The 17539-nt window shown below is 41.9% G+C and overlaps 2 protein-coding genes across 3 annotated transcripts in view; one reads left to right on the top strand and one right to left on the bottom strand.

Annotated features, from left to right (window-relative positions):
• GTF3C6 (general transcription factor IIIC subunit 6) overlaps positions 1 to 17539 on the top strand; it is a 1097326-nt gene that overhangs the window by 526723 nt on the left and 553064 nt on the right. The gene's annotated exons all lie outside the window — the stretch shown is intronic.
• Positions 1 to 17539, bottom strand: part of SLC22A16 (solute carrier family 22 member 16) — a 52502-nt gene that overhangs the window by 3111 nt on the left and 31852 nt on the right. For both annotated transcript variants that reach the window (XM_050789048.1, XM_050789049.1), the window contains exons 4-7: positions 14321 to 14852; positions 10817 to 10944; positions 7959 to 8068; positions 3311 to 3410 (exon numbers count right to left, since the gene is read on the bottom strand). In XM_050789048.1, the coding sequence (XP_050645005.1) occupies positions 3311 to 3410; positions 7959 to 8068; positions 10817 to 10944; positions 14321 to 14852 (870 nt within the window). The remainder of the gene's footprint in view (positions 1 to 3310; positions 3411 to 7958; positions 8069 to 10816; positions 10945 to 14320; positions 14853 to 17539) is intronic.

The following is a 17539-nucleotide window of genomic DNA, read 5'->3' as shown; positions in this document are numbered from 1 at the left end:
AAACAAGATGTTTCTTAATGTTCCATGATTACCACTGTTGTATCTTTTAAATCACCACACCTGGCATTTCCCCACTCCAGCCCTTCTCTTCGGGGCTGGTGATGATTTGCTCTCCTGCTCTTCCCACCAGACTGGACGTCCCTCAAGACAGGCTATTTCTTTCATCTGCTCCTTAGCACCTAGCAGGGTGGCTAGTTCAAAACCAACACTCAGTCAACGTTTGCCAAATGAGTTAATGAACACACAAAAAGCTAATTAACATGTCCACCTTTTTTAGATTACTAGAAAATAATGCTTGATAATAAAAGCATCAGAACGAGTGATTTTTCATGTGCCTCTTTTCAAAAGAGAAAATATAAACATCTTCCATGTTTATATGAAACACTGGATCCCCAGGCAGTTTGACATCCATAAACAAGTTTAATGGGAAATTTGATTTTTTTTTTTTGACTCATTACAAACAATAGGCAATACTCGTTAGATCCAAAGGAAGCACATTCACAGACTACTCCCACAAATATACACCACACCTGGCGGCCAGAGACTGTCTTAGAGAAGGAACGGGCTACTCAGAGCCAGGCTGGACAAGGAGCTGACTGCTCTGTGCTTGTTTTTGTATAGATTGTTTGTTGGACCTTGTGTAAAAGGCAAGGGAGCATGGTATTTGGGTTCAAATCCCAGCTCTGTCACCTTTAAGGTGTGTGACCCTGGGCTAATAATTACTTTCTGTCCATCAGTCTCCTCATCTGTAAAATGAAGAGAATAACAGCATCTGCATTACATGAAGACTAATTTTTGTAAAGCACTTTAAAAAAGAGCTTGCGTAGCCAGGGCATGGTGGTTTATGACTGTAATTCCAGCACTTTGGGAGGCCGAGATGGGCTGATCACCTGAGGTCAGGAGTTCGAGACCAGCTTGGCCAACATAGTGAAACCCCATCTCTACTAAAAAATATTTAAAAAATTAGCCAGCCTTGGTGGCACATGCCTGTAATCCCACCTTCTTGGGAGGCTGAGGCAGGAGAATCGCTTGACCCGGGAGGTAGAGGTTGCAGTGAGCCAAGATCAGACCACTGTACTCCTGCCTGGTCGACAGAGCAAGACTCTGTCTCAGAAAAATAATAAAAATAAAAGGAGCTTGTTTAAATATCTGTTAAATAAAATTAGAGATCCCTTCTAAGTCCGTAGTCCTTAATTGAGCCTTAAAGATATCCATTAAAAAATATTTATTTGGTTTTATTTTTGGTAATTAGCTTTTATAAATTTATCTATTTTATATTTGCATGTTTCAACTGATTATTTTAATAAACACTTTTCCATTTTATCTTTTTAAAAAAAAAAATAAGGAAAACAAGTGCTAGCACAAAGGCGATTCTTCTAGAAAAGTTCATGACCTAAAAAGGGTGGTAGACTCTCCCAAAACACCTCCCACACAGCCCATATGGTTTCTTAACCTCAGAGTCAGCCTGAGAAAGAGGCTGGGCTCTAACACCCCAATGGCACATCCAAGCGCTTTACTGAGCGCCAGCTCCGGGGACGCGGGAGACACTCATGCCAAGTCAGTGATTCCGGAAGAGCAGTATGTGTACCTGCTGTGTGTACAAGGCAGCTCCAGGGGATGCCAAGCACTGTTTTATTACTTGTGAGATTATGTTGGTGTCTTTCAGAAAAACACATAATTAGTATAACACCCATGACCTCACTGATATTATTGTTTAGGACAAACCTAATTTCCAAAAGTCAATCTATTTGATCTAAAATAGTAGGTGAATAACAGCATGGGTGGCACACAAGCTGAGAGAAACACTCGGCTAGGGCCAGCTGTGGGGATGCAAAATGTCCTGCTCTGCAAAGCACAACAGCCTGACTGGGGTGATGAAGACACACGTGCAAATGATAAAGCCACACTGCGACAGCAACTGTGAAAGAGGCACCCACTGAATGCTATACGGACACACTTGAGAAAAGGAGAGGCGGGGTCACTAGATCTGGGTGGCCTCCTGGAAAGAGGATACCTGGAGGGCTACTTAACAGAAAACATGAGAGAGAAGTGCTCTTTTTGGAGGGGTCATTTGGGCAGTGGCATGGAAGGGGAGGAGGAGGGACAGAGAGGAGAGGGGAACTCTTGCAGTGGGGGTGAGTGTGGAGAGGAGGGGAAGCTGCCTGAGGAACAGAATAGGGGAACTGGGCAAGGGGTCAGTCAGGAAAGGACCTGGATAGAGCTTAGTTTGGACTTTTATTCTGACACTGACAGGGGCACTGGGTCATGGCCGTGGTGCCTTGTATGCTACCCAGATGGGGTGGGGGATGAAGAGCAAGGAGAAGACTGGGAGGCACTGGAGCCAGGCATGCAGGGGTGGTTTTGAAGGAGAATGTGAGGATTTGGTGATGAAAGAACAGGATGAATAAGAAGCCGATGCCACAGTGTCATGCTTGAAGCCACTGACCTATCCTTAACCAAAAGAGGGAGACAGGTGTCACTGGCCAGTTCTGCTTGGGAGACATTGAGTTTGTGGTGAGACGTCCAGGGAGAATGTCCATGAGGTTGGAGGAAACCCGTGCCTGGAGCCGGGAGGAGAGGGGGCAGGGAGGAGGCCGGGAGGAAATCCTGCAGACTGAGTCTATCTAAGGGGCAATCAGAAAAGAGACAGGAGGCACTGGAGGGGAGGGAGAGGGAGGGTCTGCGGGCTGGCAAGTCACACCTGCCCTCCACCCATCCCGCATCTTCTTCCTGAGCAAAAGAGTCCACCAGGTGCAGCAGTGCTCACGTGCCTTCCCGGCCTCTCAGCCCCTACCTGAGGATCTGCAAACTAAGTGTCCCTGCTCTTACTCTTTGAAGCCAGGCAAATGGCTCACACTGCTGGAGCCAGAAACGGAGCCCCTCAGGTTCGGGTCAACCGAGAACCATGGGTTCCTAACCCTCTCCATTAGACACCACAGAATCTTTTTGGAGCAGGCAGCCCCCAGAATTTGCCTTGCCCAGCAGGAACTCAGTGGAAACACAGAGGCAAGGCCAGGCCTGGGGGTGGGGACAGGCCCGGCTTCCAGGGAAGGGTGAAGACACGCCCTTTTGTGGCAGGCAGAGTTGTAATGAACAGCTCAGCGGTGGTGGAAGGCCACCAACAGCCAATCACAAAGCAGCCACCACCCTACTCACCGACTGGCGAGCTGTTGGTAAGGGGGTTGTTTCTACAAACCCCGTTAGGAAATGATGTACTGGCTTTTGATAAATAACGACAGAGAAGTCGCTAATAGGCAATTAGAAACTGCCTCGGTGTCGCCTCGGGAAGGGTTTGCAAACTGAAGCGCACCTGTGGTATGAAGATCCAAACGCTGCTGAGGTCCACGGAGAACGGCGCCAGGATGCTGGCCAGGCGACATACCATGCTGCCGCTTCCCACAGCCAGCGACCTGGAAACAGAGGAGAGAGGCCGAGAGGAGTAAGGCGCAAGTGACCCGGGATTGAGGGACCTGCTTTCTGCAGCTCCTTTCCCACCCTCCCCAACGAGGATAAGGGCGGTCAGGCACCGCATTACAACGTTTTGGTCAACCTCGGCGGCCCCATGAGATTATAATAGCACATTTTAACTCGACTTTTTCTCTCTTTCAATACATTTAGATACACAAATACCACTGTGTTAGACTGCCTGCAGTATTCAGTGCAGTAACATGCTGTGGAGGGTCACAGCCGAGGAGGAATAAGCTGTGCCACACAGCCTGGGTGTGTAGCAGGCTGAGCCATCGAGGTTTGTGTAAGTTCACTCTATGATGTTCTGACAACCACGAAATCACCAAAGGATGCATTTCTCAGAACGTATGCCCATCATTAAGCAACATATGACCATAAAAAAATGTAAGCTTGAAAATAATTTTACTGAAATTTTTCAAAAATCACAATACCTACATTGTGTGAAACAGTGGTGTATACAAGCGTGCACATAATTCAAGACAATTCAAGACAAAAAAAGGTAGGAGTGCGGAGGTAAGCCATTCTTCATCTGCTGTGCAGGTGAGGCCCTTATGTGTATTGATCCAGCCTAACATTGAGAATAATAAGGTCTTCTACAGCAGGAATTTGTTTCAGGTAGGGAGTGGGAATTTGAGAGAACAAAGTGTCTGTATACCTGTGGACTATTCTATTTCAATTTTTTAGAGTCAAGGAATATCTTAATGTGCTTTTCTTTAAAGGTTACTTAAGGAAAATGTATAGAATGTTAGTAAGGAAAGACTGTCCTTTTATGTGAGTAAGTACCTCTACAAATTAATGATGCCTCATCTTTTCTGGGTCACACACATTTATAAAGAACTGATCAAAAGTATGGCATTCTTCTGAGAAAGAAATCATACATAAGTAAAGTTTTGCATGCAGTGTTAGGGTGTTTAGGGAGCTCATAGAGTTGGTTAAAGATTTCCTGTATTAAATATTTACATATAGGATTTTTTTGAGGTCATGTACCTGAGGTTGTAAACCAACAACCAAGCCAACAAAAAAGATCTTAAAAAATACTACAACATTCATAATTGCAATGCACATTGACATTATTTGATTGGATTGTCACCGTTTTAGCATATAACATGCATTCACTCAGCACATGTGTGTCGAGAGTCTAATATGTGCCAGGCACTGCATGGATCTGGTCCAATCTGAATTTTGAACTGGGAAAATCTGCAGCTTTTCCTGGCTGAGCAGAAATCCACCTGAGAGGCCAGAAGGGTCCCATAGGACATGCCAAAGATATTCTCCCTGATTTAGAGCGACTTCTTCCCTGGGTCAGGCACAAGGGAGCCAAAGCCACAACGTAAGTTTGCAATTATGCAACTTCACTCTCTATTGCATTCAACTAGTCTCCACCATTGTCAACCTGTAAGCGCTAGAATGTAATCTGTTATTCTGCCTGTCTGCTACTGTACATCTGCACAGGGCTGCCACTTTCACAATATGATCTGAGAAGAGTCCACGCAGCCCTTACCCCAAAATACCTTCTTCCCCTCTGCTACTAAAGCTCTACCGCTAGCAACTCATCCCTTGCTAATGTTAAGCACTGTCTCCCATAAAAATTCTCATGTATTTCACTGGATATCCAAAAGGGCCAAAAGATGTGGATCTGAGTTCTGATGGGTCACTGACTAGCCAGGTGCCTTTGACCATGACCCTAATCTTGTGTGAATCCCAGTTCCACAACCTGTAAAATGGACAGAAGATGTATTTATTATTAGACTGCTCTCCCAAGCACACTGGGTGACCTAGAGGGGAAGTAGGAAGGAAGAAGAAAAACTCTACTCTCAGACAACTTGGCTAATAGACAATTACATAGGGAGTTATTCCTCTGCTATTCCATACCCCTGGTCACATATTAGTCTGATAAACTTTTTTCTTAGATATATGTGTGTACCTATCTATCTATCCATTCTTCCATCCATCCATCCATCCATCCATCCATCCATCTAGATATCCATTAATCTATCTACAGCCAACACAAATGTACTTACCCATCCTGGTCCACAGGGCTGCCTGCCCTAGCATTTCAGCAGGCAGGTGTGTGGGCATGGAAAATTCCTAGGGAACGATTTATGCTATCTCTTGACTAATGGATTTTCCAGGTCCTACATCCCTCCTGCTTGTGGAGACAAGGAGGAGGCATCTCTGGGCTAGTGTTATATGGACTTATCTCTACAGAAAGTCACTTGCCTTTCACACTTGTAACACATGACAAATAATATACTCCTAAAAGGGATGAACCCACTAGCTGAGCAGTTAGATTTTTTTTAAAGTTTCCTGTGAAACACCTTAATATCTTGTTTGTTTATTTGTTGCCATTAAGATTGGGTCTTTAACAGGCTAAGAAATTATCCAAGCTCACTAACAAATTTTTTCCCTTAGAAAATGAAAACTTCTATTGATAAAGCAGGTGTTAGGAAAATGCCACTTGGAGGATTTAAGGGAGGACTGCAGATAGGAAACTGTTATGGAATTTCACAGAGGGAGATCTGTGGGACAAGCATCTCTTGGCAGCAGTGTGACCCTAATCACTATTTACACTTTAAAATACAGGATCATTTTGAAAAAAAGAGTCAAAAAGTCTGATGGGCCGGGCGCAGTGGCTCACACCTGTAATCCTAGCACTTTGGGAGGCCAAGGAGGGTGGATCACTTGAGGTCAGGAGTTCGAGACCAGCCTGGCCAACATGGTGAAACTCTGTCTCTACTGAAAATACAAAAATTAGCCGGGCATGGTGGTGTACACCTGCAATCCCAGCTACTCAGGAGGCTGAGGCAGGAGAATCGCTTGAACCTGGGAGGTAGACGTTGCAGTGAGCCAAGATCACACCATTGCACTCCAGCCTGGGCAACAGAGTGAGACTCTGTCTCAAAAAAAAAAAAAAAATCCAATGGAGAATCAGAGAAAGGATCCTTTCCCTTTATAGCTGGGGTCCCAGCTGTGTGTCTTGCACCAGGTACTTGATCTCCCTGCTCTCAGCTGTCTTATCTAGACACAGGGCTGCAACAAGAACTGTGGTTTACAAAGGATGCACTGTTAAGGCCTGGAAGTTCTCTTGCAGCCCCCTGGAGCAAGAAGGCAGGAGCACTGGGGGGATTCCAGGTACCCAACAGAGCTTCCATAAAGGACCTCTGTCCTCTTCACCACATAAAGAGTTTCCAAGTAAAATGTGTTTGGAAAAGCTTTTTAAAAGCCTGAAAGTTCCTGAGGTTCCCAGATCAGTGGGAATCACATCAGACATCCCCAAAGAGGTGGGGTGGAAACTTGAAGTCACCTGCAGACTTGTTAAAAATCCTGAGTCTCGGCCAGGCGCGGTGGCTCACGCCTGTAATCCCAACACTTTGGGAGGCCAAGGCTGGTGGATCATGAGGTCAGGAGTTCGAGACCAACCTGACCAACATGGTGAAACCCCATCCCTATTGAAAATACAAAAATTAGCAGGGTGTAGTGGTGTGCACCTGTAATCCCAGCTACTCTGGAGGCTGAGGCAAGAGAATTGCTTGAACCCGGAAGGCAGAGCTTGCAGTGAGCCGAGATCACACCACTGTACTCCAGCCTGGGCGACAGAAGGAGACTCCATCTCGAAAAAAGGAAAAAAAAAAATCCCGAGTTTCATTCTTGGATTGATCCAGCAGGTCTGGTGTAAGGACCCAAGACTGGTATTTTTTATGAAATGCCTCAATGACTCTGATAAGCTGCCAGCTTTGAGAACCTCCAGATGAGGTAATCTCAGGGAGCCAATGATTACTGATGTTATGGGCTGAGTTGTGCCTCCCAAAGTTCAAGTGTTGAAGTCTCAACCCCTTGTACTTTATGATGTAACGGCATTTGTAGATAAGGTATTTAAAGAGGTGATTAAGTTAAAATGAGGCTGTTAGGGTGGGGCCCTAATCCAATATGACTGGTGTCTTACACGAAGAGGGAGGGACATCAGTGGTGCACACAGAGGTAAGACCCCTTGGGGACATAGCAAGAGGGTGCCACCTGAAGACCATGGAGAGAGGCCTCAGGAGGATCCAAACCTGCCGACACCTTGTTCTTGGACTTCCAGCCTCCAGTACTATAAGAAAATAAATTTCTATTGTTTAAGCCACCCAGCCTGTGGTATTTTGTTACAGCAGCCCACGCAGACTAACACAATTGGCATCAGAACATGGAGAGACACATCCTGAGAAATTAGTTTTGAGTCAATACAGAGACTCAGTGGAAGTCTATGGTACTTGAAACTTAAAATGTTTTTGGAATAATAGAGTGATATTTCAAAATAATTTGTTTAATATCCTCGCTAATATGGTACAAAGCCTCAGACTAAAAATTAGTATCAGCATGTCATTTTCCCATCTCAGAGATCCAGGTAACATCTATGAAAAAGAAGCATTTACATTTAAAGGCCAAATACAATGAAATGACACACAAGTGAAAGATAACAGGAAAACAACCAGAAAATAATTCATCCTTACCTTACAATGGTTGGATACAGCTCAGCTGTATAAAGATAAATGAGGCCAAACGCTGCCCCAATGGCAAATTTTCCAACCATAGCTGCCACCACACCCAAAATATAATGTTTCTGAAAAAATTTAGCAGAATAGATCATCACAAGTAATATTTTAAAGGAAAATATAAAATCTTTAAAATCACTACTTAAAACATTCTAATTCCTTCAGTATTTTTTCAGAACAATGAAGAGCCTTATTTTTCTGTTTGAATATATTAAACTCTACACACAGTCTGAGAAAGCTTTTCATCTTTATGAAACGTAGAGGAAAGTTTTAGTGTCTCTCCTCCCCATCCACTTTGGAGGGTTTGAACTGTGATAAAAGCCAGTTGGGAAGACTGTTTTAGAAGGAGACACACCAGATAGTGCTGGTGGCACCAAGAATTTCCCCACTCCTGGAACTGATCCAGCAGAATGAATCAAGGAGCCATACAAACAAATTGTGGGCCAGGCCCAGTGGCTCACACCTGTAATCCCAGCACTAGGAGGCTAAGGCAGGAGAATCACTTGAGGCCAAGAGTTTTAGGCCAGCCAGGGCAACATAGCAAGACCCCATTTCTACAGAAAAACAAAAAAATTAGCTGTGTGTGATGGTACATGCCTATGGTCCCAGCTACTGGAGAAGCTGAGGCAGGAGGATCATTTCAGCCCAGGAGTTCGAGATTACGGAGAGCTATAATCACAACACTGCCCTTCAGCTTGGGTAACAGAGTGAGATCTTGTACCTATTTAATCTATTTACTTTAGAAAAAAACAAACAAACAAATTGTGTCCTTTGTGGCAGTAATCCCTGGCTTATAAATTATCTTCAGAAAATAATTTGAAAGTGGTAACTGAACTAGTAGTACAGACTTTTTGTTCATTTGTTTCTTTGTGGCTGATACATTCCTCAACAGCAAAACCTTTATCTCCACCTGGGTTTTTATTCTCCCTAACATGTTCCACTTCCAAAGGTAACTAACAAATACACCCTGTATTCTGAAATCTCCCTCCTCCCCCATCTGCCAGCTGGACACTGAGACCCAGGGTGGCCTTGGGGCTGATGTGTTAAGGACGGCAGTGCCTCTGTCAGTCTGCATCCCTGAATGACTCCATGGACCCAAACACCCACTCACCACTCCCGCTTTGGCCAACTAGGTACAAATACATGGAACTTTCTATGAGCAGGTAACAAACATCCTTTATGTTAAGTCACTGAGATGCTGGGATGCCTCTATTAAAGAGCTAATGTCACCTTAATTACAATTGTAAATTAAATTAATTAACAATTATTAATTAAATTAATATTTGTATTGTGTTGACCTTATCATTTGGGGAAAAATTTATTGGAAGGGAGATATTTGTGGTTGTGGGTTAATGCTCTATTTCTAGAAATCTCCTCTTTTTCATCTTCCCTTTTACTGTAGAACTCAAAGGTTCTGGTGTTCCCCAACTCTTCACCAACTTAAAGGCAGCTGTCATCTACTCAACTACTATTAACTGCAAACTACTTTTTTAAAGGTGTGGATGAAGTTCCCTCGAATTAGCAGAGACCTCCTTGTCCTGAGTAGTTTTATTGCATTCAGTTAGTTGGTATCAATCGCCCGGAAATTTCGTTACATAAAATATTTGGCTCACCGATCCTAATCATTAAGTAAAGTGCTACTATAAAAGGAAGTCACTCGTTAGCTTAAATGAAATTTCAAACGATATGCAAAACTTAAAATGCTTTGCTCTAAATGTTGATATACTATTGCTTAATGATTATATAATCACAGGAGAACATTAAATAAAATATTTTAAGTACTGTTATAGTGACACTTTCCAAATCAAGAATTAAAATACAGGTCTGAAAACATCTTTTCTCAGAAGAGGGGAAGCACTTCTGGATGCAAGAGGTATTTTGCGGGGATGCAGTTTGCCAAAATATAGGAGTGTGGAAGTCATTTCAGGAATTTCTTGGTAGTGTTTCTCACTAAGAAACTGTTTTTCAAAACAAGCTCCTTGGGGTGTGTATGCATACCAGACACTGGAAACTACTAATCTCCTGCAATGAAAAACAGTGTATTGAAACTCTAACAGTCATGAATATCTGACTCATATCCTTCAGATGTCTCCATGGCTGCCTCCCTCATTGAGGGTTCTGATCACATGTCACCTCCTCTGAGAGGCACACCATCCTCGACCACCCTAGACAAAAGAGTACACACGGGTCCCATATGCCCTCCTGTTACACTGATGGAAACTGGCTGCGCTGTGTGTTCCCAGCACCCGGCACATAAAAGATGGTGGATAAATGTTTGTTGAATGAATAAATGAGTGAATGTTCAGTATGATGATGCTGGAAAGTGTGATCGACTTTCCTCACACACGATTATTTCATTTACAAAATACAACACTGGTCATCTCTGGGAATTGGGATTATGAACTTTATATTTTTTATTTTTTGAGATGAGGTCTCACTCTGTCATCCAGGCTGGAGTACAGTGGTGTGATCAGAGCTCACTGCAGCCTTGAATTCCTGAACTCAAGCCATCCTCCTACCCTCAACCTCTTGAGTTGTTGGGATTATAAGTGTGAGTAATTGCACCCAGGTTAGGCTTTTTTTTTTTTTTTTTTTTTTTTTTACGTGTTTCTCCTTAAATTTTCTAAAATGAACATATATTACTTATATAATAGAAACAGAATGTTTTAAAGAAAACATATTTTTAAATATTATATACTCTGTCGAAATCATACTCTGAATTGACCTTCATACTTAACTGTAATAAGCTAAATTCTTCCCATCAAACTGTCACAGTATAACTAACAATTCCCTAAATAAAACATAAGATAACTCACGTGGGGGATCACCATAACGACACCACAGGTCAGTGCGCTGCAGAAAAGAGAGTAGGCCAGGACTGTTCTCCTCCCGACCTTGTCCATGGCGATGCACACGAAGGTGTAGGCGGGAATTTCCACTACACCTGTCATTGAGCAAGCAGCCCTCTATAAGGTTAGGCACCCGACAGCATAAGGGGACCCCACCTTCTAACCCACTACCCAAAAGGCATGAGCAGCCCTCTCCTCACTTCCAGGGCCTTTAGAAACTCTCTAAGGATCCCTGAGAGGCAGCCAGCCCTGCCACTTTTAAACTCACTGCAGTGGAGATGAGCGTTTCCTGTGAAATGCTCTAATGCTCATAATCCTCCTCGCACCTGCAAATGGCACAAAACCAGAGCCCAAATTCCCACCAGGCCCAAACCATCTCAGGAGATAAAAACTTGTTCAAAAATTTCACAGCAGAGAACTATTGAGCAGAAGCACCCATCTGCAACAATACTAGTGGGAAGGGTACTGACGTGAAAAATCCAAAATGGTAGATAATATAAAACCATGTGTGTTTGTCTTTGGGAACATTTTTGTATTTATGACATTGCTCAGTTTTTTTGAGAATTTATGTCTTTGGCAAAAGTAAAAAACTATGTCACGAAGATCTAAACTTCTAGCCTTCCTAAGCTTCCGCAGCCACACTCCACACACCTACCATTGGCCACTCTGTTCTAGAGATACTGCACCATCTCAAATTGTCATAGAGCATGAGTTTGAAGTTAAGACAAGCTCTTTCTATAAACTTGTTAGTTTGCTTCAAAAAAAAAAAAGAGTAAATCTTTTTTTCTTAAAACGACTTCTCTCATAATTCCTGCTGAGCTATAATAAACAAAAGCAGATGTGTCTGCTGAGGAAATCAGGAAAAAAAAAAAAAAACTAGATGTGTCATCAGAGCACCTTAATGAGATGGCACGATGTCTATGTATAAAAATTTAGAAGCAAGATGTTTTGAGGATCATATAAAATACAGGCAGCCTACATAGAAATAACCAGGAGTTAAGACTAGATGGATAAAAAGAGGTTTCTAATATTTCTGTCACATTTTAGTTCAAATTTGGTTTATGCTAGGAGTCACATCTCAAGCTATCTAAAGTGATTTAACCTGCCATTAAAATGAAACAGGTATGACAACAAAAATTATAGTTGCATGTATTTAAAAGTTATTTTACCAACTAAAATTTATAAATTAAGGACACCTGAAGGTTGAGAGATGCCAGATAGCCCAGGCATATTAAATTTTAAAAGGGAAGCAACTTACAAAGAACAATATATAGTGAGTGATCTCATTTATGTTAAAATATAAAACATTTATATGCACAAATATATGGAAATGCATAGAAACAGATCTGATCAGCACAGGACTTTTGATCTGGTCCATTTTTGACCTGGGCCAGTTCACCCCTCCTTAGGCAACCTGGTGATTCCCTGCTCCCAGGAGGTCACCATACTGATGCTGAACTTAGTGTGGACACCTGATTAGCATAGCGTATTGCAGCCCAGAACTCCTGGGCTCAAGCAATCCTCCCACCTCAGCCTCCCAAGTAGCTGGAACCACAGGCACATGCCACCATGCCCGGCACAAATGCACAGAAATAGATCTGAAAGGGTGCAACCCAAACATTATAGAAGTTACCCCTGGGAAGAGCTCTGGGTTAAGGACTGGTGTGAAAAAGGTAGCAAGGAGAGAAGGCAGAAAGGGAGGAACTAAATTCTTCTGATGCATTTTTTTCAAATGGAAAATACAAGGAGTTTTCAAAAAGGTAGGATGGCAGGGTACTGTGGCTCATGCCTGTAATCCCAGCACTTTGGGAGGCCAAGGTGGGCGGATCACCTGAGGTCAGGAGTTCGAGATCAGCCTGGTCAACATGGTGAAACCCCGTCTCTACTAAAATACAAAAGTTAGCTGGGCATGGTGGCATGTGCCTATAATCCCAGCTATTCAGGAGGCTGAAACAGGAGAATCGCTTGAACCCAGGAGGTGGATATTGCAGTGAGCTGAGATCACATCACTGCACTCCAGCCTGGGCGACAGCGCAAGACTCCGTTTCAAAAAAAAAAAAAAAAAAGTTAATGGAAAGTGCATATTATGAAAAAACTATGCATGTGTCTTCAGATTTTTTTCTGCACTAAAAGAAATTTGTACTAACTTCTTAGAACATGTCTGAAGAGGAGCTAGTTTGAGGCACTCAGAAGAATAAGATATCAGTTTGAAAAGAGGTCCCACTAGAGCAACATGAATTCTGCTAAAATTGAAGCAAGAACAAACATTAAATTTATGGTGAAGCTTGGGTGGAAGAATGGTGAAATCACTGATGCCTTATGAAAAGGACAAGACAATATTGAAGATGAAGACCACAGGGGCAGAGCATCCACACTGAGGAAAAAAATACATCTTGTTTAAGCCCTAATTGACAAGGACTAAGATTAACAGCAGAAGCAATAGCCAATACCATAGATATCTCAATTAGTCTGGCTTACAGAATTCTGACTGAAAAATTAAAGTTGAGCAAACTTTCCACTCAATGGGTGCCAAAACAGTTGTTCCCAGATCAGTTGCAGAGAAGGGTAGAACTGCCCATGGAAATTTTAAACTGCCCGTGGGATCAATATCCTGAAGGATTTCTTTGGAGAATTTTACCACGAGATGAAACACGATTTTACCACTGTGATCCTGAAGACAAAGCCCAACCAAAGCAATGGCTACCAAGAAGGGCTGTAGTCCAGTCAGAGCAAAAGTGGACCAGTTGAGAGCAAAGGTCATGGCAACGTTTTTGGCGATGCTCAAGGCATTTTGCTTGTTAACTTTCTAGAGGGCCAAAGAATGAAAATATCTGCTTATGATGAGACTGTTTTGAGAGAATTAGCCACAGCTTTTGTAGAAAAATGCCTGGGAAACATCACCAGAGATTCCTTCTCCTCCATGACAACGTGCCCGCTCATTCCTCTCATCAAACAAGGGCAATTTTGCAAGAATTTTGATGAGAAATCACTAGGCAGCCACCTTACGGTTCTCATGGTGGCTCCTTCTGACTTCTTTCTGTTTCCTAATCTTAAAAAATCTGTACGCGGCACCCATTTTTCTTCAGTTAATAGTGTAAATAAGATCGCACTGACATGGGTACATTCTCAGGACCCTCAGTTCTTCAGGGATGGACTAAATGGCTGATGTCTTACAAAAATGTCTTGACCTTGACGGCAATCATGTTGAGAAAGTTTATGTTTTAGATTTTTATCTTTTAATTCCATTTTTCCATGAACTGGTTGAAGTCCCCTCATATGTACATGTGTTACAACATAATGCTAAGAGATATCATAATAATATGGTTGGCAGTATTGTTCTTGGTTTTAAAAGGCCCATTAAAAACACACTCTTTTTCTCAAATTCACACAGAAACACACATACACACACACACACACAAATGGTAGAAATCTCACTTCATTGTCAAATTTAAATATACTTTAACTACTTACCCAGGAGGAAGAGGTTTAAGTATTCATTGCCTCCTAAATTAACAGAATTCAAGGAAAAGGAGTAGAATCCCAAACTTCCCGTGAACCAAATTAGCCAAACGGTAAGCGTCCTTGTCGCAATGTTCCAGTTATAAAACAGATGTGATAGGCTGTGCTTCTGAACTTCAGTGGGGCTATTACCAACAGGACCTTGTAAGTCCAGTGATAAAAATTCCGACAGTTTACAGGAGCTTGTCCTGTTCCACTTGGCCATGATGTCAACTATTTTTTGTGCTTCTTCATATCGTCCCTCTGAGAGAAGCCAAAAAGGTGTCTCTGGGAGCACCCAACAGCACAAAACAAAGGGGACAGTCACTGTGGAGAGGATCATCTGGTAAAGCCACCAGGTCCTGACCAAGTATCCTGTCAAAGCCACCAGGAGAGTTCCAACTGCAAAAAAAGAATGCAAATGGACAGACGCCCATGTCCGAGACTTCATGCCAATGAATTCCATCACATAGACAAACCCCACCACGAGATAGCCACTTGCAACCTGAAAAACAAATAATAGGGATCTATATTCAAGATCACATTTATAACTATTGAGGAGTCTGACCCCATTGCAAATCATATATAGGCAAAAAGGAAAATGACAAAGACTTGCTTTCTGAAACCCCTATCAGATGTATAAAATGACATTCAATCCTATCTATCGTTTTTTTTTCTTATAGGTCCTTTCATCTTCCCTCATCATACCCTCCCAAAATGGCAAAACTTTAGAGATTATTTATGATATAAATGTTAGACATTGCCTTTTGTTTCATCGAAATATTCCATTATAATGTGGATGTATTTCTCAGTCCCTTGTAAATGCACACATCAAGTTATCTGTATCCAGGAGGTCCTTATTGTTAAATCCTAATTGCTAAATGGAGACAAAAACTTTACGCTAACTAGTGGTAAGAAAAACATATTTAATCAAAATTTTATTTTGACAGACAAAGAAAAGTAGACAAATTAGACTTCATGAAAATTAAAACTGTGCATCAAAGAACACTATCAATAGAGTGAAAAGGCAACCTACAGAACTGAATAAAATACTTGCAAATCAAATATCTGATAAGGGATTTTATGGAGAACTCCTAAAACCCAACAACAACAACAAAAACACAAACAATGCAATTCAAAAATGGGCAAAGGCTTTGAATAGACATTTCAAATAGAAGAAATACAAATGTTTACCAATCATTGAGAAACACAAATCAAAGCTACAAAGAGATACCCCCTCATACCCCTTAGGGTGGCTAATTAAAAAAAAAACAACAACCAAAATAACACGTTTTAGCGGGAATGCAGAGAAACTGGAACACATGTGTAATGTGTGATAGAAATGTATAATGGTACAGCCTCTAGGAAAAACAATATGACGATTGCTTAAAAAACAATTACAGCATGATCCAGCAATTCCACCTTTGAGTATATATCCAAAGGAGTTGAAAGTGGGGTCTGGAAGAGATATTTGTACACACCTGCTCATAGCATTATTCACAACAGCTAAAGCGTGGAAGTAATGCCCCAAGTGTCTGTCCATAGATGAATATATAAGAAAAATGTAGTCTATGCATACAATGAATATTACGCTAAGTGAAATAAGCCAGTCACAAAAAGACAAACATCGTATGAGTCCACTTTCATGAGGTACCAGAGTGGCCAAACTCATAGAGAAAGAATGTAGAATGGTGGTTGTCAGGGACTAGGGAGACAGGGAACAGAGAGTTATTATTTAATGGACAGAGTTTCAGTTTTGCAAGACGAAAAGAGTTCTGAAGATGCACGGTGGTGATAATTGCACAACAGAATGAATGCACTTAATATCACTGAACTGTACACTTAAAAATGGTTACGATGGTAAATTTTGTGTTATGTGTACTTTACCACAAGAAGGAAAACTGGGGAAAAACTTTATTTTGAAAATATGCCTATCTTTAATAAAAATTAGATTACAATATGTGATTAGAATATAATATGTGACCATTCTTGGAATAAACAAAGAATGAGTCCAATGATGGTTTTTTGGGAGGAGGGGGCTAAGAATTTTTTCTACAAAATTATTTCATATTTGACTTCTACAGCACAAATCATAAAGTTAATTTTTGTAAAATTATTCGAGAGCACCACTGATTTCCCCAAAGGCCTCTCTTAATCATTAGATATTTGAATCATACTCTTTCAAAGGCTCACTATGTGATTATCCTTGCAGATGTTAATTTCTTCAAAAGTTAACAGGTCTCTCTCTGCCAAATCCCAACTGGCCAAATCTTGTGGGCAAGATTCAGACAGTGTTCCCATGTTCCCTCATTGCTTTTAAAGACTTTTTGTAAACACATGTCCCTTGTAATAACTGCAATTTCGCCTTGCATCAGACAGTCACAAAGAAGTGGCCTACAAGAATATTCCTACTGTCAGAAAGGGTTGACACTAGCAGGAGGCAGGGAGGTACTCGATGAGTACTAATGTATTCATAATCAGTTTAACATTTTTGTGACAACAGCTTTTATTTCTCTGTGCAACTTTGTAATGGCAAGACTCAGATCATCGGGACCCTATATCCAAGAATCCAGAAGTCGCTTTTGGTAAGTGATGCTGTTACACTAAACAAAGATTGTGATAACTTTCAAATACTATAAATTTCCCAGTTAAATTAAGCTGTAATATTTGTCCCTGTCAGGTTTTTCAATGCTAATTATTTCTCATGAGGCAGCTACAACTTCTTCTGTCATTGGATTCAGAAAATCCATATACAACTAACTCCAAAACACTGTGAATCCACTCACACCCATCCCTTCCACCGATAATACTCTACTCCTCACATCTTCTCGGATTCCACCCCATCACAGCAGCCAGAATTCCCAGAATTCCCTTTGTGCATTGCCATTGCCTTTAGGAGACAGAGCAAAATCCTGACAATCCTACAAAGCCCCACCTAACTGCCTTGACCCCTTCAGCCTTATCTATGCGTCTCTCCTCCTCTCTATTCTCCAGACATTCGGCTTTTCTTTCTAATCTCAGGGCCCTTTCATCTGCTTCTATCTTTGCTGGAATGTTCTTCTCTCACCCATCTCTCACAACAAGGAAGCCCTTGACCCTCCAGACCCTGGTGAACTCTCCAGACCCACTGCTGTTATGCCCTCACTGTCAACATTTTATTTATTTTTGAAGATGGCTGATCAATGTCTTGCC

Source organism: Macaca thibetana, chromosome 4 (assembly GCF_024542745.1).
Source record: "Macaca thibetana thibetana isolate TM-01 chromosome 4, ASM2454274v1, whole genome shotgun sequence".
NCBI lineage: Eukaryota > Metazoa > Chordata > Mammalia > Primates > Cercopithecidae > Macaca > Macaca thibetana.
Note: the sequence above shows the minus strand (reverse complement) of the source record. Positions and strands in the feature narration are given on the sequence as shown.